Source organism: Calonectris borealis, chromosome Z (assembly GCF_964195595.1).
Source record: "Calonectris borealis chromosome Z, bCalBor7.hap1.2, whole genome shotgun sequence".
NCBI classification, from domain to species: Eukaryota; Metazoa; Chordata; class Aves; order Procellariiformes; family Procellariidae; genus Calonectris; species Calonectris borealis.
Window position 1 is genome coordinate 11711061 of NC_134352.1, and position 24820 is coordinate 11735880.

Sequence of the window (24820 nt, forward strand, 5' to 3'; positions counted from 1 at the left end):
GGCTGGTAATTTTCATCCTCTAAGAGAGAAGACTGAAGAGAAATAGAACAGAGGGATGGATATATAATGGTGAAGGAAGAAGAGGTTTTTCACAGCATGGGAACTAGGAGGTGCCAGTAACGTAAGAGTATTTTTCACTGAGAATAAAACTCTGTTATGAAATTAACTGCTTCAAAACCCTATGGAGGCCAGAAGTATAAATGAATTCAAAACCAAGTTAGGTAAATTCATAAAGGGATTAGCTCCACCAGAGGCCATTAAATCTCAGAGTCCGAATACAACTTACGGTGGGAAACATTCAACTTGGGATATTCTCAAAAGAAATGTTGAGAAGAGGATCTTACTTTTTTTTCTGTTTTGTTTTTTTTTTTTTAATAGGCTCATTTTCTTAGTGTAACTGAATCAGTTTGGTTCAGTTCAAAGTGATTCATTTTGCATAATAGTTATCAGTTATTTTAACAGTCTCATGAAGGAAAAACAATAAGGAGTGAGGATAGAGGAGTGTATGAATGGGAGAAGTAGTTTTGGATACCTTTGAATGAAAATGCCTGTATAAAGTGGAGACAGCATGCTATTATAGCTTATTACTTCACAGTGCTTCTGAGAAAGAGGATTTACATTCCTTATGTGTCTGCATCTTGAAAAAAAATACATTTCTGAATTTCTTAACAAGGATTTAGCAGGTGAATATGGCAGTTGTAGAGTCATTATATTGACTATGTACGTAACAGATAATTTATTTGGGGTTTGCCCTATAAATCCTGTAAATCAATAGGCTCCCCTGTCCTCAGGGATTCCTCCTCTTTCCATCTCGTACTGCAGTTGCAGTGAGTATCTGAGGTAGGTAAGTGCGCTGAGACAGAATGAACAGGAGAAAGCTGACGGCCCACCAGGTAAGATACTGCAGGTGGCCTCGATCACAGTTATCTCTATTCTGTGCCTTTCTGTGTACTTCTGTGAGTTAGGAATGGAAGCACTGTTGAAAACTATTTGAGCATTCATAATTCACAGGGCAGTTGTGACAATGTGTTTATAGTAACTGTCCTGTAAAACCATACAATCTGATAGAAGTGTGTAATTGGACAGATGAGAAGTTCAGACAGTTTTAAACAACTGGCATTTTAGAAAGGGCAGTGAAGTTTCTTGGCCTTGCATAGGTTTATCTAAAGGTCTTGTAGCAAATTTTACCTATTATTTCTGCTATTTTTCTGTAGGTTTTGAGGTTTATTTTTTTCTTCTTACATTTCTGTATACTCATTCCTGCTAACTTCTGCAGTAGCATCTTTTTTTTATGTTTTGTTTAGGTGATAAGTAAACAAGATAGGAAAGATCCTTTTATCCAATTCAGTAATTAATATCATGTAATGCCTTCTTTAATGATTCAAGTAGAGGAGAGGATTCCTTTGATATCAGTATCTGTAGCAAGACTAGTGATCACTTCTAGCTAATATGTCTTTGTTCAGTCATACCTTTGCAAGATAAAATGTAGATGTCTTTTCTCAGAAACCTTTTGAAATAAAAGGGATGACTTAATTTTGATTCAGTGAGCTCTATGTTTTTTGTAAATTTCTACCAAAATATCGACACAATCTCCACACCATATTTCTTGCATATTATCTGGGCTTTTGTTACCTGTTTCAATGAATGTATAATTCCTAATATTAAATTCCACACTATAGAAAATGGTATAATGATGGTAAAATGCTGCTTTGGTTTGACATTTTGGCATTGACTGCCAACAGCTATAACAGCTGTATAATTTAATTTGCTGCTCCTCTTTTGAAAGCATGTGTTTACACTTTCTATGTTAGTTTTGCATGTCAGCTCTACAGAAAATCAGCTATTAGATCAATGCCTTCTTTACAAAGTAGCCACAGAATCCCTACCTAATATTCTTTATGCTAGAGTATTTGACATAATATGACCTCATTTGTGGATCGGAGGCTAATTCTGTTACAGGATATAAGATGTACTGCTCCTTATCTTGGGGTTGTGATGTAGCGTGTTCTTGTCATGCACTTAGATAGCATAGGACATTTCCATGACATGAGGTGATATAAACCACTCATCTGATGTCCAGGCTCAGATGTAAATGTAGTGCATAAGAAGTATTGACAATAATGGAGAGTTTGTAGCCAATGCAAAATATGACATGCAATTACATTCTCGAATATAGAATGTACAGTTCTTAAGATATTTATTAGATGCTGTTTTCTTCTAAGCCTGTTATTAATACTCTTGGTTCTAATGTTACTCATAAAACATATGTTGGATGCTTAAACATCAGATTTGTTTAAACTTTCATATTTGAAAAAAATAATCTCTGGTTCAATTCCTTCAGTCAGTAGGGCTACATCAGGAATGAATTTTATTTATTTTTGTAGTGGTTTCAATATCAGAAACAAAAGATGTTTTGGGATGAAAGCTGGATTATAGACTTCACCTGCATCAAACAAGGTTAGTAACTTGTCATTTGATACTATGATCTGTTTCCTTAATTTTGATAAATAATCTCAATCATGAGTACATCATCATGTTTTAAGGGTCTTAACAAAAGGTGAACCACTTTGTGAAAGACATATGCAAATTTTCATCCCTGTAACCTCCGCGAGCTGATCACTGATATTTTTGTTTATTGAAATTTTAGATGTCAAAGTTATTTTAAATAGTTTCCTTCTTTTTATGGTGTTTTGTCAATTAAAAAAACCCAGGCCTATCCCAAAATAAACAGATAACCTCTGGACTTGGACAAAATAAATTACAGTTGCTTCAGTCGATGTATCATTCTGTATAATTGGTCTCACTAAATTGCCCTGGATTTGCACGAATATAATGAGGGATATAATGAGATCTTAATTTCTCTCAGTGACAGACTTGCTGCAAAAAAGTAATTCATTGTGGCCAGAGTTTTTTTTCATTTTACTTTCTGGATATAAAATATTATTTAATTGGTTCTAATTAAGCATGTTAAGAATAAAATCAGATGTTATTATATGCTTTACTACGCTGCACTTAAAATAGGTATAGATTATTTACTTTGCTGTTCATTGTTTTACCATTCAGAAGGAAAACAATGCCTAGACCCTTAGAAAGGGTAAATCTGTAGAAATCTGCTGAAGTTGATAGCTCTGTGCTGATGTACACTCTCTCACTTTCTGTCTCTGTGAGGAATTGCTGGAAAGATGTCCACTTTATCTGTGTTATGTCATTGTGTTGCTAGTAGAAGTGTCAAGAGATTCTTGTGTTAATATATAGTAGACATACTTTCAGCCTTGAACTTGAACATTAATTTCTGTGTAGTTTTGATATGATATCCTCATTACTGTAAAGAACAGATGTTGGCTTAGAAATTAATTTGAATACATAAACCAGACTGAATTTCAATCCAGATTTGTGAAAACAGAAATGGAACACTCAAGGAAAAGTGTCTTTCAATATAACAAAGAGGAATATGAGCAAATTTTCAGCTGATAGTGAATTAGAAGGGGTCATAAGCATCACACAGGAAGAGAAACAGTAAAAAGAGACTGAAGGAAATAGGAAGCATGATCAAAAAATAACACATTAAAAATTAATTTGAAAAATCCAAGATGAAGGATACAGTTTTCTTGGAGAGAAGCCTGTGAAGCAACAATACTGTTTAAGACTTAGGAGTCATAATTAACAACTGAAGAGTAATCAGAGGACTGATAATATGATGAGACTTGGAAATAGACACTATGTCTCCTCTGGAGAGAGCTGTCCAGAGATACCCATAGTAGCCTGAAATGTAGAGTTATGTAAATGGAAACACATCAGCAGTGCTGTAGCCAGGGTATGTAGCCTGTATTGTGAAAAATTAGCTTTTTTTTTTCCAAGATAACTCCTTTTTTGGTGCATTGCACCATATATATATATTATTAAAAAAAATATATATATACACTCTTATTCTCAAAGCTATCTTAGGGACCTCTAATATATTTCTGGGTGGAATGCTGTAGAAAGACTCCAAATGTCAACATAATTTTGAACTGCATATGGACAATACTATGGTGTGGGAACATGGCAGTCCTGATGCAATGTGAGATGCTGAAGTTCCTCAGCAACACTTTTTTGGATACTGATACCAGGGAGACTTGCGAAGTTTCAGCAATGCTGAGACTAATTGGCAAAATCTGGGTTTTAATTGCAGATGGTGAAATGATACGTAATTCATGAAATTTGTCTTGAAATCCGTTTTGTTACCTTGAGCTGGTCAACAGAGATTAAAAAACATATGTTGAAATCACTGATTTTTTTTCATCTGACTGTATTGTTGCTCTTCTCTGACTTCCCTCTGGTGTCAGAATCACTTCCCACATCTCTGTACTTTACAGTCTTCTAGGAGCTTCAAATAGATGTGTTAAAATATGGCACAGGGCTTGCTCTGCTTCCCTGGGTTCTGTCCTCAGCATCTAAATAGCAGCAAGAGCTAATCATCCCAAGAGCAGAGAAACTAAACTTGCATCAAATCCTGAGGATTAGTGGGAAAGATCTCTGACAATGAATCACCTCTGGAACTTTTTTACATTTTTATGCACCAGTCACATTCCAAGCAATGGCTTTCTGGCTTTGTTAACAAGACCAGCCAAGATGAAAAGATTTGGAGAATTCCCTATATTTGTCTGCCTCTGGAGTCTCTACCTGTGGAATAATATGCATCTTCAGGTACCTTTTCTCATCCCACATCCCATTTAGATCGCATAGTACGGACAGCAACAGGAAGCATGATGAGTGCTCCCCCAGCACCCAGTGACTCCAGTGCCAGCTGTGTCACTGCTCTGAGCTCCTGCACAGCGGCTGCTCACATGTCCAGGACACAGTACTTCACCCAGACTGGGAGATAGTAAGTCAGTATATTACTCATTTACTGCAGTACCTAATATACTATAGTTTCACCTTGCTTTCTGGTTCTTTCTTCTTTACTGCTGATAGGTAGTGCAAAAGCTTGCATTTCTCTTGTTAGGCCTAATCTAGTAAGTTAATATCATCATCTGACTTCTGTACCACATACTGGCTGTGGAATATCTTATATGCCAGGCTTCTGCTTTGGTTGTCATTTCTCCTTTTCTCCTGGGGACTTGTTAAAGGGCTGTGGCTGCATAATGTGTCTTGCATCTGTTAATGAATGGCCCTTACTGTTCAAATATATTTGGAACCAAGGCTTTTATGCAGCCCTTCTAAAAAGCAGGCAGAGCACAGCTAGGTTATTTGCACTAAAGAGTGGCATCCTATACAGTAGCACATTAAAAATGTTGTCCTTAAACCAGCTGACGTGACTGAAGATACAGAGCATTTCACCTCTGGATCACATTATAAAGATGCACATAACATAACTATACAGACAAACAGTATAGCCATATCCTGCTATCCAGAAAGCAATTTTTCCTGTAAAAAAAAAATAATTAGGGGCTAAGGGCGGAACACGTGCAAAGACGGAAGTAATACCTACCATTTGAATACACAGGGCAGGATCTGTGCTTTACAGGATAGAGGAGCTTACTTAGGATCATCAGCTGGGGGAGCAGCTGCCTTTTCAGTTCTGGAAAACCACAGCCACTTCTTTGATGAGACACAGTGTCCAGCATAGATCTTTTACAATGAGCATTTTTGCTGCTTCTTTCTGAATGATGACATTTTCATCATCATCATCTTCCTCAGATGAATCAAGGTCAAACACATTCATCAAGGGTGAAAGATGTAAGAATGGGGCATTCAGTCTCATTGGCAAAGCGCCTACACCTGCTACACCACAGACCCCGTACTCTGTATTTATATGGTGGGTATCGCTTAAATTCCTGCACGTACCTCCACTGGATTCCTTTATTCTTCCAAGGTAAATTGCTTTGCTGTCTATCAAACCCAGCTTCTTCATCACTGAGAATGCTTCATCCCATGAGAACAAAAGGATGTTAAATATCAGTGGTTGATCTCCAAAACAGTAGACAGAAGCAACGGATAGCAGGGATGTTGCTGTATGTGTTTCACTAGCTCTGACATTTCCTTTGCTGCTACTCCATGATCCAGCTGCCTCAACTCTTAACACTCTCACATTCCAAATGTCATCCACAGATCAAGGATGCTTGAATATAATTACTAATGTTTCCCTTATCATAGAAACAGGGCCCTGTCACCTGTCATGTACTCAGATTCAGATTTACACTCACATATGGATATGCTTAAATTCTGTACTTCATCTCTAGAACTATGAAGCTGCCCACTGTAGAAAAAATATCCAGTCCATTTTTGTAGTCTGGCTGGCTTATGAAGTCGGCCTCAAATCCTGTGAACAGCATTTCATTCTGTTTCAGCGATGGTAGAACAGTGGCCATAAAGAAAATATTGAAGAAGGCATTCACACTGTCCAAATCCATACGTAAAGAAGTAAAGCAAGTGAGGTAAGAAGTGAAACCTGAGAAATGTATGTTGTTCCATTTTTACACTGGTTCTTTAGGGGTTACAATCTGCTCAAATGTGACTGTAAATTTGTATTCCTCTTCCTTTCAAACTTTTCTTTGATACCAGATCAAAATCTCCTAATGCCTGTTTTAATTTTCTCTCTACATGGAGAGATAAGGCACTTGGTTTTCCAGTTACCCCACAAAAAGCAGGAGGGATATCCATGAAAATTGCTGGTATGCTGTGATTTCTGTTGATTTTCACAGGGAACTTGACCATCCCAATCTCTGCAAATTCATTGGAGGCTGTATAGAAGTGCCGAACGTTGCCATCGTGACAGAGTACTGCCCCAAAGGCAGCCTGAGTGATGTTCTGCTCAATGAAGACATTCCTTTGAATTGGGGCTTCAGGTAGAAAAAAACTTTTGAAAAGCTAAATGACACAAACTGTGCTATGTGCTGTTTAGGACAAGATGTTAATTTTAGATACAATCCTTGGATAGATAGGCCTGCACTGTGTTATGGAAAGTATGAAGAAGAAAGAAAGAAAGTGAATTCAAATATCCAGCCCAACTTGTCTTCTGGATTTTTGAGCAATCATATATTTAGTGCTGGTCATGCTAAGCCAATGACTTTTCAACCCACCTCTAGTTATACTGCAAAACTGTTTTTTTTCCTGTTCCTTTTTTCCCATATAACTTCATTTTGTTCCCAAATTTCTTGGGCATCCCCATTTAATTAAAAGTCACTGCATGTCTGTTCATGAAGACATATTGGTGAAATGATTAACATAGCTACAAATGCTTTATTATATTTACCAATACAGAAAATAAGCTCGCATTGTCAATGAAACATCCACAAAGGCAATGACATTGCTTTTTGAGAATAATCTTCTTGGCACACTCTTTCTACTTCTGCCTTATGTTTGCCTTCAGCAAAGAAAAAGATTGTAAGGGAGGAAACCCTCCAAATAAAGTGAGAAAGTTAATAAAAAATTGTTTCTCTTGTAAACATTTGAAAGCACTCTCAAGGATGGAAAGGTACTGGGAATTTCTAGAAAAAACTCAGCTGTCTTAAAAGAAGCTAAAGGCCTGTGGACTCAGACAACTGAGTGGGAGCTAAGGGCTTTCAGCAGCCCACCTTAAGTGTTCTGGAAAAATGAGCACGGGGACACAAATTGAAAGCAATTGCAGCCATAGGGAGGCTTTCTGTCAACTTCAGTAGGCTTTGGACCACTCTTGAGTGAAGGTTTAGTGGAAATACTAGCTCATTGATTTTTGCCTTTCAGGTTTTCTTTTGCTACCGATATTGCGCAAGGAATGGCCTATCTTCACCACCACAAAATGTATCATGGACGGTTGAAGTCTAGTAACTGTGTGATAGATGACCGATGGGTGTGTAAAATTGCAGGTAAAGAGAAGATAAGAAACAAAATTTCAAAACTGTCCAGCTAACCCACTAGTGCATATAGATTTCAAACTCAACCCTCCTCCCAAGCACCTCCATGTTGACATTTCATGTGGAAATGCTGACTACACCAGCCTTCACTAGAAGTGCCCCACGCTGAAGCAAGTTTCATGTTACGTTATCATGCCCAGTCATTTAACATGTGTCACTGATGCACATATCAGATCCCAGCAATGATGGAGTCTATCAATATCAGTCTGAGCATAAACTCTGTCTCATTCTCAGTTTTGATACAGAGAGAAAACCTGAGGCATGGACAGTGCTGTAAAGACATGGAATAATGCTGACTGATTGGTAAACACAAGCTAGTTTCATGCAGAAAAGCAGACTCAACTCAGAGCTTTTCAGTCCTGTACTCGAAACCGAATTGTATTCTCCCACAGACAGAGCTACAGCTCCTGGTACAGGAGGACAGCCTGTGGGGACAGAAAAACCACTGGAGAGTCTAGTTTAGTTTGCAGCTGCCAAAGGGAATGAAGGCAATGATCGTCTCTTCTACTTCCTCCCCAAAGTAGTTATCACACTCTATAACCTGCAGCCATCTTAAAAACAGCAGCAACAGATTTGTCTTTCAATGGTTCATCCTATGACTAAGGCTCCTACACAGGGCCATGCCTGCTTCTTCAACTCGTTTAGTATCCTGCTGCATTCAGGACTGCCTGCTTTGCTTAGAGCCTGTTCTGGAGAAGAGCATAAAAAATGGAGATAGTTGGATTACATCAATTGTATCACATTAGCACAGCTCCTCTGATTTAAATGAGATCTCTGTGAAATTGTTCACAAGTTAACTGGTAGCACTTCAACAGTTAACTGTAGAGACTTCAAATATTCATGGTTTATCTGGATGCGATAATGTTGAACGAACCTCACAAATAACCAATGTAGGAGCTATTTGAAAAACTCGACTGACCTCCAACATAAAGAATGAAGCTCTAGGACCATCTTAATTAGAGGTCACTCCAGACAAAACCAGGCATCTCCATCCTGCCTTCCCATACACTCGGCAGAGTGCTATTTATATCAGAGAGAAAACTGAAATCAGTTGGTTTTTTCTCCTCTCCTATCCTGAGTCACATGCTGAGAATCTCTTCTATGCTAGGCTAAAAGTATAGCTGCAAAGATGTTTCACATTTATGCTGTTTTTGTTCCGAAGCTAGTGGTGTGCAAGTAAAGCCCACCATCTGATTTTCAGTAGTTCTAGTCTGTCTAACTTGTAATTACTCTAGCAACCTGCCACCACAGATAAGGATCAGGGGATGAGTAGACAGAAACCTGCATTTGCATGCTAACTCTTGCACTGAAGTGAGCCTATTCTCTGAATTTAATTTTATGGAATCATAAAATAATTCTGATTGGAAGGGGCCACGTAGTTCAACTTCCCTGCTGTCATGCAGTCTCACCCAAATACTTGGTTTCCAGGTCCTATATTTGCAATTGGGTTAGAGGGACAAGACCACCAGACACACACTATTTTTAGACTAAATTGTGTATTTCAAATAGAGAAAATTAATTCCTTTAGACTAGTTATGTTACTGTCTACTAATGCACATGTTTCAGAGAAGTACTCACTGAGTAGTTTGCTTCCTCTTTTCTCCCATGTTAGATTATGGTTTGCAGACATACAGAAAAGAAGATTCTACTGAGGGGTCAAGCTCATACCAGCAGAATTTGATACAGATTTACACAGCTCCTGAAATCCATTCCTTTTCAGACTTTGAACCCAATTCTATGATAGACGTCTACAGGTAGTTAACTTTTCCTGTTTCTTGTACTTAGTAATCTCATCTCAAGTTGAGTATTTTTTAATCACAATTAGGCTCAGTGTAATTCTGTGGTCACCTCAGGTATATGTTTGATTGTATTTTAAAAAGGATTGATCCTGGCATACAGAACAGCATAGATATCACAGGATCTCCTCTTTCAAGGTAGAAAACCAAATAGTGAATTCACTGACATGATATAAATGCAGAGTTCATCTAATGATTTATAAGGAGTTACTCTGGACTGGTAGATAAAAAGGTATAAAGATCTGCGGTTATGGAGTAATCATTTTTTGTTGCTGTTTCTTATGTAAAAGTAGATTGTTTTCAATAATGGCAATATCTTAAAAGTTAATAGCATAAATTTTCCAGGATGTCATAATGCATATATGCATCCCATAATTCTATAATTAGTGTCAATACGTTATTTTGCTGCATACACACAGTGACAATATTTGATTTGCAGAGGAAAAATAGGGGTAGGAAAAGGAAATGGATGCACTAGTGAATAACACCATCCCTTTCCTTTTGAAAGCCTTTACAGGAGATCACTTTGCAATGGCTTATTTGGCTATCAGGTTAAGCCTTGCCAGTGATGGATAGCTTCTATCCAACCACTTTTCACATAAGCGGGATTACAATTGAATTTTCTGAGAATAATAATCCAATGAAGAAGTCATTAATTTTTTTTTTTAATTACCTATATTTCTTGGTTCTTGCATGAATTTTCTGTATTAAAGAGGAAAATCAGTGTGTTCTTGGCATATTCTATTTTGTAACAATGATACTTCTTCTGTCTGCTTATTTCCAGTAGTTTGCTGAAAGCATTTGAAAAAAGGGGAAAATGCAGAATGGTACTACAAGATGTTTTGTGGCCCTTTTCTCTTACTTTGTCTTGCCACATTCCTAGCTCAGCAGAAGTCTTCTATTTCCTGGTGACTTTGGTAGCTAGCAGAATGTAAAGAACTGGAATTCAATTAGAGATTGAAATGCTGACAGTGCAACACAGTTGAGCAGAAGAAGGCATGGTTATTAGCACTGTTTATTAATTAACAACATTTACCAAAGAGTAGCTATTATTGCCTTTTACCAAAAGGTCTGAGTTTTACTCTGCCCTGCACTAGGCCACAATGCTTACTGCCTTAAGTGACTGTTATGGGGCTTTTATTGAAAAATTAGTTGCAGAAATAGAGAATGTTATTTAAGTCTTCCCCTTTTTTCAGTTAGGATTCATTAAAAATTATACGGACTGAAGACACGATTTTATATATAAGATTTACTGGATTAATGAACATTATACCCCTGTAAAGACATAAGGATGCATATACAATGTGCTAGAACACATTCTATCAGATTATGTAAGCAAGAATTTGAGGTCTCAATAGTATTTATATCTAAAGGCTTAAACATGCCCTTAGAATTTGCTTCAAAATAGCTCAACTAAAGGCAGTTTGTCACTGTGTTGATATTTCTGGCTATTGTCATTTATCCTATGTCGGTCCTTACTTTTTCAACACGGACTGGTCTTAGAAAGTGCTCCAACTAAGCAGCAGTTTTAGGATTGTCTTATGCATTGCAGTTTATCATTGCCCCACAGCCAAAATGCATTCCAGAAAATGTTTCCTTGGTACTTGTCTGGTTCACATTTTGCCCCTGTTCAGGTTAGATATCATTACTTGACTTTGCAGGCAACCTGGCCTCCTGAAGCCGTTTCTTGCCAAGGACTCCCCTTAAAATAGTGCTAAAAGCTGATTTGCTGATATCATAGATGATTACAATGAACTTTTCACAGTTTCAGTGAATGCTTGCTGAATCTATCTTGCTGTCAGTCCCCGTGTCTGCAAAATCCAAGTCTTCTTTTGTTGTATTGCAGTTAATCCTTTCTTGGTAAAAAAGAAAAAACAGTAAGAGATGAAATCAGAAAAGGGAGAAAAGCAATGTGCAGTCAGGGAAGAAAAATAGAGATGCACCCTGTAGCATTAAAAGGGTTGTCTTTTTAACTGAGCTATTCTTCAGAACCTGCATTTTAACACAGTTTGTGTTTGATGATATGAGCTGGTGCTAAGCCTTCCTGATACATATGTGTGGGCTCACTGGCCAGGGAGTAGTGTTCCAGTCTTGAAATCCTGTTTTTATCTATGCAAAAATTCCATTAATATTCCTGAAGGTATGGCCCAAATAAAAAATGAGTAGGAACTGTAGAAGCGGGACTTGTAATTTTGTGTGCTCTTACAGATGAATCACTTACTTTTAAAGTTCTCTAGGGTATGTGTTGGTTAGATGGGAAAGGTAAAATGGAAATGAGAACAGGAGCATGAAAGTAGCTCCTGTTTGAGCTGAAGAGGCTGTTTCCAGTCACAGTTTCTCCTAGATTGGCTCCTCTTGATTTGTAATCGTTATGTGAATTTTACTATCCCCTATGTTAGGACTTGTTTTGAGCAGTGCTGCTGAAGCTGAATGAAATCAATACTGCTTTATCAGAGTTACCATCATCTAAATGCTCTCCTTGAAAATCTGTTTCAGCTTTGCTGTCTTACCAGGATTGGTATTCCTTTCTATTCCCAAATCACCCCAAAATTAACATAAAAATCTCATCGGATTAATTTCTACATTATGCAACATGGTTTATATGCATTATTTTATTTGCCAGTGGTGGTCCACTGAGCGGACTGAAAGATAGATAGACATACCCCATTATACAGCTAGAATGCCTTACAGAATAGAGCAACCATTAGCAATACAACAGATTGCAAACCAATAAAAATAAATGTTATTAAGTAGAGATGCATAAAGGGAGTTAATTATTACACAGTTTCAATACATAAAAAGGCAAGAGTATCTTTATCAGGATTGTTGGCTAGAGGAGGTGCTGGCATCTTAGAGATCACTGTTCTGAAAGATCTCTCGTGAGTTAAATAAGGAGACTGAACACCCAGTTGTTAACCCATTTTTTCCATTCTTCACCCTTGATGAATGTGCTTGACCTTGGTTCATCTGAGGAAGATGATGATGATGAAAATATAATTCAGAAACAACCAGCAAAAATGCTTACTGTAAAAGATCTACTCTGGACACACTGTCTCATCATTGACTCTATGGAGATTTTCCAGAACAGTGATCTGTGCTGAAAAGAAGTCACTCCTCCAGCTAATGATCCTGGTGAACCTACTCCTGCCCCTTTATTACAGCACAAACCTGTCCTATATATTTAATTGGTAGGTATCATGTAAATGCTTGCCCATATCCCCTCTGGATTCCATTAATTCTTCCAGAAAAAATTGCTTTGCTGTCCATCAAACTCAAATGCTTCATCTCTGAGACTGATAACTGTGAGAGGAGACTGCTATGAAATGATCAGTGACAGATCTCTGAAAACACAGAATAGTACAGATAGCAGCACTGTTGCCATCCTCCCTTTTGGGATACTGGGCTTTCAGTTGTAAAATGGGGAAGAATAAGAAATCAAATAAGAATCATGGAAATCACTGACTCCATTAACTGTAATTTCATTAAGATTTTGGTTTGCTTTTATTCTGCAGTTATGCCATCATTTTACTAGAAATTGCCACAAGAAGTGACCCTATGCCAGTAAGTAAAGATAACTTTGAATTTTGCATGACAACTTTGATTCTGTTTCTGCTGAAGATACAAACCAAACTCTGAGTAACTGCACCTTTGATTCATTTTTTTTTGAGCATGCATTTTTCTCTTGATTTTGTGGTGCAAGTTCAGTTCCAATGGAACATGCAATCAGGGCTTCCTCTTGCATCTACCAGTCTTCCCTCCAGGACTTTGAAGAAGAGTGTATGACAAAAATAATGGAGCTCCAAAATTGCCTTTTGGTTAGCTCTGTGAGGCTTAATGGCAGGGAGGCGGAGGGGGAAGGTATGTCATAATACCTTCCTTTCTCTCCTGTTGTTCCTTCCCTTTCCTGCCGTGTACAGGCCCTTTCAGTGAAGTTTTGCAGTGCTAAGAACATGCTAGAGGAGCAAATGAGCTGCTCTCCATAAGGAAAATGTCGTCTTTGTCGTCTTTGTCGTCTTGTGATCAGTGCTAAATGGCAAACACAAAAAATGCACCTTGAAATTGAAACCAGATGTTCCGGATATGTAACTATGTTCTGTCTGCAATAATTTGCTTAACAAGAATTCTGACAACGAAGACCTGAAACTGCCATTATTCCACTTCTGACAGTTTGTGTTAGTAGACCAATGTAGGCCTTGTGGTTTCTCAAAAGTTTCTCAATATCTTGCCAGGTATTCATTTGTTTCAAAATTTGTTTACCTCATATAAACACTGAGATTAAAGTCTTTCAGCCATGAAAAAGCTTTTAGACAAGGCCACCCAGTTTAGACTGGGTTATAGCCTTTTTTTTTTTTTTCCTTGCACTCTCATGTAAAAAAGCTGATCTGGAAGTGATAGGGAAGACATCATAAAAGTAATGATAATCATAGTAATATATTTTGAATGAGCAGTATGAAACGGTGTTTCAACGTTGTTTAATCCCTTTTTCTCTAGAAAGATGATGTGCATTCAGCTGAATATTCTTGGTGCCCACCTTTGGCAGAATTAATTTCTGGAAAGGCTGAGAATTCTTGCCCATGTCCCACAGATTACATAGACGTGAGTAAGATACACTATTGTGTACAAAAATTCTTTATTGAAGTGAATTTAAGACATGTCACAGAAGTTTTATGGCAATATTACCTTTGATGAATGTAAACAACCCAGAAGTCAAGAAGTACATCTCAAACAAGGCACAAGGCTTAATATTAATATCCTTAATAAAAAACCAGGCATCATTCTGACAAATTGAAAGTTTCAGTTGTCCCCACAAATTGTCAGTGTAATAAATTATGTTTTTAATATTCAATTATTGATTTTTGTGTATTTTCATTTTATTATACAGAGTTGCATTCCATACGTGTTTTATATTAGTAACATCTATTTAGCTTACTGGCAAAGGACTTTCAAATAGTGAAGTACGTGTCTCAGGCAAAATATGAGTTTCATTTGATTCTCATGCAAAAGGTGCATGTATTCAGTAGCCTCAAACTGCCTAATAAAACAGGGTACACCCCCTCCCGGTTCAATTAAATCAGAACAAGATTGTGGCATCCTTGTTTCAGCTTGAGAGCTATATAATTCACCTTTGGTGGTTTGCAGCAACCTAAATGTAACAAACTTCTCATAAGCAGCACTAGATTTCAGTCAGGAGTTAACATTCTTAAGAAGTAGTTGAGTTTTTAATCTCTTGTGAACTTTGTGTACGGACAAGTCCTCTGAAAACAGTATGTGACTCCAACAGTGTAACACTGTCTTAAAGCACAAGACAAGAGCTTAAGCAGTGTTTGGCAGAAGGAACGTGAGCATCTAATTCATGATTTCCCCCAGCAGCATTTTCATGAACTAACATCCTTCTTTCAGCATGTATCTGCAGAACTCCAGAGACCTCAGTATAGCCCTGCCACTTTTCACCACCTGCAGATAGGGCTTCACATGGACAGTTTGCACTGAGAAAATTGTAGTATTAATTTGAAACACTGCCTGTGCTTGGAATGACAAAAGGTTGTTTGCTTCTCTCACTCTCTTTCCCTGCTGCAGTTAATCAGAAGGTGCAGAAAAAATAATCCAGCCCAAAGGCCTACATTTGAACAAGTCAAGAAAATGTTACACAAGATGAATCCTAATAAAGTTAACCCTGTTGACATGATGATGACTCTGGTAAATTTAGTTTTTTAATCCAATCCAAGTCAATCTGCTTACTTGCAATAACTTTCACCTCTATCCTTCAGGTTTGTTTTTTGTTCTCACACCCCCTGTTTGATGAGAAAATCCACAGTCCTTCATTCATCTCTGGTGGACTGATCGTAGCTGCCGTTCCACTTGAGACCCAGCTTTCCTTCTCATTCCATTTCTGTCAGTTTTTCTTAACTTTCTCAACTTCTTTGGGGCTGAACACTTTTGTTTCTTCAGTCAAATGTTTTTTGGTTTTTAAAGCACTCGCAGGAAACTATATTCCCCTTTTCCAGTGGCTCGGTGGTGGTTTTACAGTACTGCAGGTATAGAATCCCTGCCTGCCACAAATAACATATTTACAGATGCATTTTGAGCAAGAGTATCTTAGGCCCATCAGCAGAGAAAAGAGACTCCTGCCTCCACAGCCTGTTGCCTCACATAGAGCAAGGATGCAAAAAGCATAGCATAGCAGGACAGTTTACAAAACAGCATTGTGAGCTTTTAATAAAAGATTGAGATTTAGATACCTTCAGTTTTGGTAACATATTTTAATCCACGTCTGCAGCTTGGTCTCTGCATTGGATTTGACCCCTAATGTTTACACAGACTTTGAAAAGTCTAGAATTGGCTTCTGCCCTCTTAAGTGTAAGCAACAATCTCAAATTTAGAATCATAAATTTACCTAGGGAGAAATCTGATCTTTGGATTTTGTAAGAAAAAATCAGCTCTCTCAGACCTGAGCCTTTGCTTATTTGAATGTTTTCAAAGCAGAATCATTCAAATGCTTAAATCCTATCCAACTATGAATCCGTTTCAGTAAAAGGATTATTTAATGCAATTCTCTATGTTACTTAGATGGAGAAATATAGCAAACATTTGGAGATACTGGTTTCTGAGAGAACACAGGATTTAATGCATGAAAAACAGAAGACTGATCGTCTGTTGTATAGTAAGTTATATAACAAAAATACCGGATATGCTTCTCAATAATAATTTGATTTTAACTGTCTAATTACAAACAGAAACTCTTTGATAGGTGGTCATTTAATAGATAACATTTAGTTGGCAATGAATTAATATACTTGTTCTTTGCAAAGCTGGAAAGATATTTAGCTACTATTCATATTTTCCCCCTAAAATCAGTGCACTCGTCTGAGAGCTATGACTCCAGAATCCACAGTGCTCTCACTTCCGTCTTGCTTGGCAGTCCTTCTGTATAGTTATAAATATTGGGGAATTGCTTTTGGACTGAGGTTACTTTTGATGGCAGCGTATCTTCTGGAATTCCACAAGAAAAAAAGGATGAAGGAACAGGTATACCACATAGAAAAGAAAAAGGAAAAGGCTGTGAAAGTGCAAGATAGGAGAAATAAAGTGCAAGGAGAAATAAAGAAGATAAAAAAATCAGAGAAGAGATAGTAAACAAACCTAACACAGGAAGAAAACACTAGCAAAGAGTTGACAAAGAAGGAGTTAGTAATATCCCAAGTCACACTATTAGAATCTAATCTTACTCTGACTTGGAATGTATAGATATCGGTTTGTTTGAACTAAAAACTATGGGTAAGCTGAAAAATCCGGACCTGTTATTAGTGAGATTTACTGTGAATTCTCACATTACAGCAGAGCAGATTTTGATGCTAAAGAGTTCTTTCACCTTCAGAATATTTCATACTCACGAACATTGCTTTTATACCGTTAAACAAACATGTTCTGTTTATTGTGTACTTTTATCCACGGCAAAAGAGTAACAATGCTTTACTTTCTACAACAGGTATGTTGCCGAAGCAAGTAGCAGATGATCTCAGGCAGGGAAAACATGCACAAGCTCAAAGTTACTTAAGTGCCACCATCTTTTTCAGGTAAACGAAATGAAAGATATGACTAGAAACTGACTCCTACTGAAGAAACTTCTAGGCTCCTAGTGGAGGTGAAGTCCTAACCGAGTACAGAATTTCTATCTAAACTGCCATGTATCATACCAGGTGGCAACATTTGACTCTGCAAATGAGTGTCTTTCAAAATTCTCACACCTCTCCATTTTTTCATTATAATTATTTAAATAAAAAATGAGATTACTGTGGAGCTCTAACACAGAGTGTGTTATGGTGTTACGCACAATGCATGTATATTTCATAAGATAGACATAAGTCAATGTTCCAGCATTGAGCTGTGTAAAGGAAACTCGTCTATCCTTAGAGTCCACATGGATTTACAGTCTTTGACTTGTTATGTGTGTGTGAAGCAACATATAAATTGCATGTCTTCACTTGTCATAAATGGACAGATATTAAGTTCCCTTTTTTCATTTGTACATAACCCAAAATTGAAGACAACTTAATCTGTTGCAGATTAAAGTCTAGCTGTAAAAAGTGGTTTACTGCATTGGTAACCAAAAAGACTTAGGTCAGTCTGTGCCTTTAAATGGAAGGAGTCTGTTTTCAGTTTAAGTAAATGTTTGAAGACAAAACTATTCTGTAAGATCCTTAGCGAAAGAAATACTGAAAAAGAGAAGGTTGAGGTAGTTCCACTGAGAAATTATTGCTGTGTACTTAGGATTACCAATCTGCAATGGTTAAGACAGTGGATAAGTATGTTCTTTTTGTTGTGTTTTAACAGTGACATTGTTGGCTTCACTCAGCTGTCCAGCAGCAGCACACCTTACCAAGTGGTAGACCTCTTGAACAAGCTTTATACCACTTTTGATGAAATCATAGATAACTATGATGTCTACAAGGTGGAGACAATAGGAGATGCCTGTAAGTTCCCTGAGCTGTGGACAATGATGGGACATGGGTATTTCATCAGGGTAGAGACTGATTTGATGACAAGGAAGAACAGATGAAGGAGATTTGGAAACCTTATTACCACTGGGAAGACCACACAAAACAATTAAGGGAGAAGTACTAGCAGAGCCCTAGCAGATTTTAGGAACATTTTCCTGCGTACCTTTCATCATTTCTACAATTGATGAATGTTGTGGATGGACCAATGAGTTGAGTAAACTACCGCTGCTGTTTATTTGGTTCCTATCACCTGTAAGGTCTGACTTTAAACCTTGGCAACAGCTTAATCCCAGTTCTGTTTCACAGGAACACAACTGGAAAATTTACCTTCTACATGGGAGCATAGATGCCATTCCATAAGCTTTATTATCCCTGTCTTTTTTTGCAAAGACCTTGACAACCTTTGCTCTCCTAATACTCTGTAGGGACTTTGTTGCCTCTTCTTTTTGGATTTTTAGGAAAATGGCTATTTGCTACCATGGGAATCTGCTGGGGATTGACTACCATTAAAACTGAGTTCCATCAGAAACCTAGCAGAATCCAGCAGGATTTTTGGATGAGACAGACAGGAAATCCTATAAGAGATGTGGAAAAAAAAAACACCACTCTTTTTTTTCTGTGGCATGGTTGAGCATATTGTGGAGCATAAAATTCCTGAACAAATGTACCTGAGGGATCTCGAAGAGACCTGTCTCTTCTACACAGTAAGAGTCAGCGCAGGAAGCATAGGACAATGCCTAGTGGGAAGCATTTTCTCTGCCCAAAGACAAAAGGTCTGCTCAAAGACAAAATTGTCTGCCCAAAGACAAAAGGTATTGAACAGCCACTTTCCCACTACCTGTCCCACTTCAAGCATCCTTAATGGAAGGAGAGAGGAAGAATGGGTAGGAGGGAATAAATCCTATGGAAAATTAAGAAGGAAATCCAACATTTTTCAGAGCTAGGGTAATTAATGAGCTGTTGCCCTACCTTTCATTTGTTTCTGGCTGTCTCTGCTCAGCAGGCACAGCTGTGCCACAGGATATGAAGGAATGGGACTTTAGTTTTTTCTAACTTAGGCAGCATCCTTTGGTAAATCTCTGTGTAATGCCAAAGGTTAACACAGTTGCATTGTTGTGTTAAGATATGGTGGTGTCAGGAGTACCTGAAGAGAATGGCATCCTTCATGCCGGTGAGATCGCAAGCATGGCTTTAGACCTTCTGGACGTCTGCAAGACTTTTAAGATCCCACACAAGCCCAACACCCTCCTAAAGATAAGAGCAGGAATCCATTCAGGTATGTTGAGAGGGCTGTAAAAAAGTCCTCCTCTGGTTTAACAAATGTTTCTGTAGTGGCATTTCTTCTCCATTAAAAATGAAGTTAATTTCTTGACATGGGATGGAACACCTCATAGAGGTCATCCCAACAGAATAAATTATTGGATACCTGGAATATTGGGAACATAATGCAGAATACAACATTGGAAACACCACATGACCCCAGTGCTTTTGCTGATATGAGTAAGTACTGCCATTCTGTGTCCGTTACTTGTCCTTTTCAGCTGTTCTCTTCTCAAAACAGTGAGTTGCTTCTTAACTTTTTGATCTTCTTGACTCTTCACTTTCAGACTCCCAGCTCCCTGATCTAAGCTAATGTTTGATTGCAGCTCTTTCTCGATAGACAGCTGGGCAGCCCAGCATCTACAAATTAAGGGGCTTACATTGTCTCAGCAAGAGATCTATCTTCTATATTTTAAATCCCCTGGGGCTGACATGAAGGAATCAAAATGCTCATTTTCTGCCTTCAGCAGGAGCAGGTTACTTCCTCTTCCTGCTTTTCCATGTGACTAGTGAGCGTTGTGCGCACAACTCCTATTGCCGGCATTCCTATCTCACTGCCCCTCAAAATATTCTGTTGTCACATTGAAACATGATTCTGCAGGTGCCTTAATTCATGCACACCACCTCCATCCCATCATCACTTCCCCCACCGTTCTCCTTTGAGGCCCTTTTGCAATTCCCTCCATGGCTCTAGAAGCCATCTGTAAGTCAGATGTATAACCCATATAAGACAATACTGACACTCAGCCTTTATCTTGTTAATGAATGAGATATAAGGTAATGTAGGAAGCAGCCAGGAGGCTGTATGACTGATTGCGTGATTTCAAAACACAAAATATCTTGTTTTTTTTTCTTTAACAGGGGCAGTTGTAGCTGGAGTTGTTGGGACCAAAATGCCACGGTATTGTTTATTTGGAGATACTGTGAACACAGCTTCCAGGATGGAATCTACCAGTGAAGGTAACAAGGAACAAACTGCAGATGTGGTTTTGACCATTCCTTAATGAGTTCTGAAAAAATGTTACACTGAGCTTTGAGTCCTGTCCCGTTTAAATGACTGCACATCCTTTAAGGAGGGTGTTGATTTCTGTGTCCAATCTGCCTATGGGCAAATTATGCCAGTGATATTCTCTACAACCTTGTAACAAGATCCTCTCATTCCCCAAGTCTTAGAGAGGGATTTTCATGGTTTTGAAGTTCTTTACAATAAAAAAAGGGTAAGGTAAATGGATATGTTCACTGTTTCTATTCCTTCCTTCCTGGCACCCAGCTGAATTTATAGTAAAAATATTTTCATAATTCCTCTTTTTCGCTAATAACTTCCTCTAAAGGAGAACACAAGAGATGGTAGGACACCATGGGAGCTGTGTCTGTCTTTAACCAGTATCGAAGATTATGTATGTGTCCTCCAGCAAATACATTAGACAGAAATGTCTACAGCTTGAATCATGGAGATATCCTCACTTTCACGTCTTCCCAGGAGATAACAGAGCTCCATGTTTAGTTAGCAAGCTTTATCTTTAGCCAGTATGAGCATTTGAACTTCTGAAATATTTTAGCCTGATCTACAAGAACTGGGGGGGGAAAAAAAAAGGTGAGGGAGTAATTCAAAGTCAAACAACCTTGATGGCTTGTTTTTGTTTCTTTCATTCATGAAATGAAGCTGAATAGTTTTATGGCCCACATTGCAATGCTTTGTAAATGGATTTGAATCAGGCAAAATCCAAGGTATTTTCAAGTTTAATTTTATGATAAAAAGTGATCCTTGCAACATCTAACATGATCAACTATAAACAAGGCAGAAAGGCAGAGAAGTGGTCCTACATGATGGCTTTGAAGGTTTAGCATGGGGATTTGAGAATCAACGAGGATCCGTTCCTTCTCACCATTATAAACATTTTTCCAAAGCAAATACTAGCCTGAGTGGAACACATATAACTTCATTTTCCTTCTGTCAGTCTCCCAGATAACTCCTTTCCTTCTCCTCCTCTTTCCAGGCTCCTTGTATCATCGCATCTGAACTGCTTTAAAACTAATGCCTTCAAAATCTGCTTCCATCATTCTTCGTATTTCATCTTTTGTTCTCTGTGTCAGTCTATTTCTCACATGGCTCATCAACACTGTAAACTTAGGTATAAAGACAGAGCTTCTTATGTTTTAAGCCTTTCTTTTATGTCCCTCTTTCTCTGGCCACCTACATCTGAGGATCTCAAATTACGTTAATGTGTTTGAACCCTAAAATGATCACTTTAAAATAGATTAATTACTAGCAATGTAAATTAAAATTGCTATCAGCTGGAATCTGAGTGCTAGTGTCTTGTTCCAAGCAGGATGAGCAGTTAAAATATCATGCATCTACCAGAAAGAATATTTTAGAGATATGTATCTGGATATGTTGAAACATATATTTCAGACTTCCTGGTCTACAGGGAGTGTTCTGAGACTTTCAGTAAAAAACATTTAAACAAACAAACAAACAAGTGGATATTACAAAACCATTATTTTCTGATATAAGAAAAGTCAATAAAACAATCTTAGCCAGTCCTACTATCATCTGGGGTCTTTTTCAAACAAAGAAGCATAATGATTTACTCTGTGTCGCAGATTGTTAAAAGCGAAAAAAAAACACCACAGCATTTTTTTGGCAATTTTCCAAATTTTGGCAAAATTTTGCTTTCTGGCAAAAGTGGGAGTATTCAGAATTTGTTCTGTCTGTCCTCCTCCTTGGTCCTGCCTTCATCATTTGCAAAAGGCAAGACAGCCAGGATTTACATGAAGATAAATCCTCAACTAAGGAAAAATCACATTGTTAAAAAAACAAATAGTGGAATTATGGTAATGTAGTCTCTTCCCCCTGTTTTCATTTACAGGCTTGGAGGCAGAGCAAGGATAGCAGTTTCTTTAATGTTTAGGCTTCGCTGAAAACTGTATGTGCAAAGAAAGTGCTGGCTCTTATTGACCAGGAGGTAGAACTATGTGTGGTTTTCTTTGCAAAATGAAAAGGGTGCTCGTCAGTAACTCCAGCCAGGCAGCTATGAAGAGTAGACAAATAATATTAGATGCAGGATGTGAAGAGTAATATTTGTTGACAGCCACATATTTGTCCTGAGATGCCCTCACAAAGAGGCCAGGATACTGGAGCTTGTGTGCGACCATTTCAAATAACAGAGGAATGACAGCAAAGACATGGAAAAAGCAAGGGGGAGCTCATTAATGAGTCTTGAAGTCTTTGGCACACAGAGGGGGACAGGTCTGTCTTAGATGTTTAAATTGTTACTATAATATGACAATTGTCTCTCTTTTCAGCTCTTAAAATACAGTGCAGTTCAAGTGCATACCAGCTGTTGGAGCAGATTGGAGAGTATGTGTTAGTATGCCGTGGGAATTTACAAGTCAAGGTGCGTATGCAACATTTATACTCAGCTTTTCAGAGAGGAGAGTGTGAAAGTACTCTGGAGTCCCTGAATTTTAACTCATGCGGTCCTCTATGTCTCAGAGCCTTGGGTTAGCCTATTTCCTGTCCATGAAGAGAGGAGGCTCCAGTTTTAAACCAGGACCAATTCCATGGGCTTGTTCATGGGACAACCCTGATAAGAGATGAAGGACTTTTAGCCAAACTTGGAAGTACTGGGAGGCATGTCACTTTGTCGTAATGGCTTGAAATCAAAAAAGGTCATTCAGAGACATCATAAATCACCATAACAGTGCCATAAAAGGACTAACATACTTCTGGTCCCAGTTTTGGACTTCAAAGAATTGTTTTAATCCATAGTGCTGCCACTATCTTTTAAGGAAGAGTTTTATGCCTCAATTTTCCTCTATGTAAAATGGCTGACAGGCACATCAGTCTGTTTTTGGGACTTGCTTTGAGTCATAATAAGAAGATTATTACACAAATGATGGGTAGTGTTATAATCCCATGACTCATTTTCTTTCTTAGGGGAAAGGGGACATGGTAACATACTGGCTTGAAGGTAAGAAAGCCTCTGCCACCCAGAAGGCAGTCACCAGCACTTCTGTGACTCTTCAAGACCCCAACAGAGCTTCGTTTAGTTTGATACCAGGTGTCCCTCCCAGTGATACTCTCTCAAGTCCTGCTTACTAGCCACTCACTAACTCCAGCATCCATCCTGCTTTCAGTCTGTTAGGTCATCCTGCTGAATTAGAAAGTAAGAAAGGAGATAGTACGCCATTTGGCCTTGTGGATGTATTAGCTCAGACTTTATTCACAGGTATCTCTCCCACCAGTGGCAGAAAAAATACAAATCAGCAAAAACTCCTCTTGAGGAATGATACATAAGACTGGCCCACTAGCTAATAGGGCTGAAGGTAGCTCCCAGTGTTATTTGTTGATTTGGTTTTGCAGGGTAATCCCCTGCCAGCAGCCTCCATCACTTCAAAACCAACTGGCTGGACATTCCAACCTGTAAGCTGCTCCCACAGGAAAGAAGGAGACAGTGTAGTGTTGCTATTTAGTGGTATGATAAACCTTGTGGGTGTGAAAGGGAAGAATGAAATGCGTGTTGTGTTAGAAAGCAAGACCCATTGAAAGAGGAGGATGAAGCAGTGCAATCATACTGGATACAAATCAAAATGAGAATTTGTGCTCCTGCTTCCGTTTCGTCTTCATTGCCTGGAGCATAGAAAGAAGAATTAAGAAGAAAGTCCAGCATATTTCCATAGAGTCGACACTTAGTGATACCTGCCATCTTGTTACAGAGCTCTGAACACCTTGGGAAAGACATTGCATGCTCTTCTTAAACAGAAGAGGGTCCATTACAGCTGCTCTTGTCTTTGGCTGCTCTGGGATTTCTCTGAAAAACTGCTCTTAACACTAGCTTGTATTATGGAGTTGCTTTGACTAAAATGTCGGTGAACCTACTACTGCGCGCTAGCTGTCTGACTGCGAAATCAGGCTCAGCCCTCTGAGTCACCGTGCAATTTAGGACACAGTTCAGTCATTCCTGAGCAAGCATTTCCTGTAAAGAGAGACCCGTCACTACGAGGGGAGTAATCTGTTGATGAGCATGGTTCTGTAAGCATTGCTGGTGTTGACTTTCTTTAAAGACAAAATATATGTACGGTAGACCCTGTTTATGCTTTTTAAGGTTTTGTTTATGGTAATAAATTACCTTTCAGGGCTAATCTATTTCAAGGAGTTTAGCCAGTCCAGTTGCACTGATTAACAGTCTAACAGAATTAGATACGTGAAATAGAGGAAGGAAGGATACCAAGAGTCACAGCAGTTCCACCATAATGTGAACTGGACTGGCCAAAGTTAACTGGGAGGAGGTGAAAAGGAAGGACTACGAGTGACATAGCACCATTTACT

At 38.3% G+C, this 24820-nt stretch overlaps 1 protein-coding gene across 1 annotated transcript in view; it reads left to right on the plus strand.

The window, feature by feature from the left end:
- LOC142075515 (atrial natriuretic peptide receptor 1-like) overlaps positions 1-23593 on the plus strand; it is a 35467-nt gene extending 11874 nt beyond the window's left edge. The window contains exons 8-23 of the mRNA XM_075136916.1: positions 2385-2457; positions 4717-4864; positions 6330-6416; positions 6684-6827; positions 7705-7826; positions 9487-9628; positions 13183-13231; positions 14162-14266; positions 15248-15367; positions 16238-16331; positions 17157-17244; positions 18002-18141; positions 19292-19444; positions 20350-20448; positions 22795-22886; positions 23429-23593. Coding sequence (XP_074993017.1) covers positions 2385-2457; positions 4717-4864; positions 6330-6416; positions 6684-6827; positions 7705-7826; positions 9487-9628; positions 13183-13231; positions 14162-14266; positions 15248-15367; positions 16238-16331; positions 17157-17244; positions 18002-18141; positions 19292-19444; positions 20350-20448; positions 22795-22886; positions 23429-23593 — 1821 coding nt within the window. The remainder of the gene's footprint in view (positions 1-2384; positions 2458-4716; positions 4865-6329; positions 6417-6683; positions 6828-7704; positions 7827-9486; positions 9629-13182; positions 13232-14161; positions 14267-15247; positions 15368-16237; positions 16332-17156; positions 17245-18001; positions 18142-19291; positions 19445-20349; positions 20449-22794; positions 22887-23428) is intronic.
- Positions 23594-24820: the final 1227 nt, after the last annotated feature.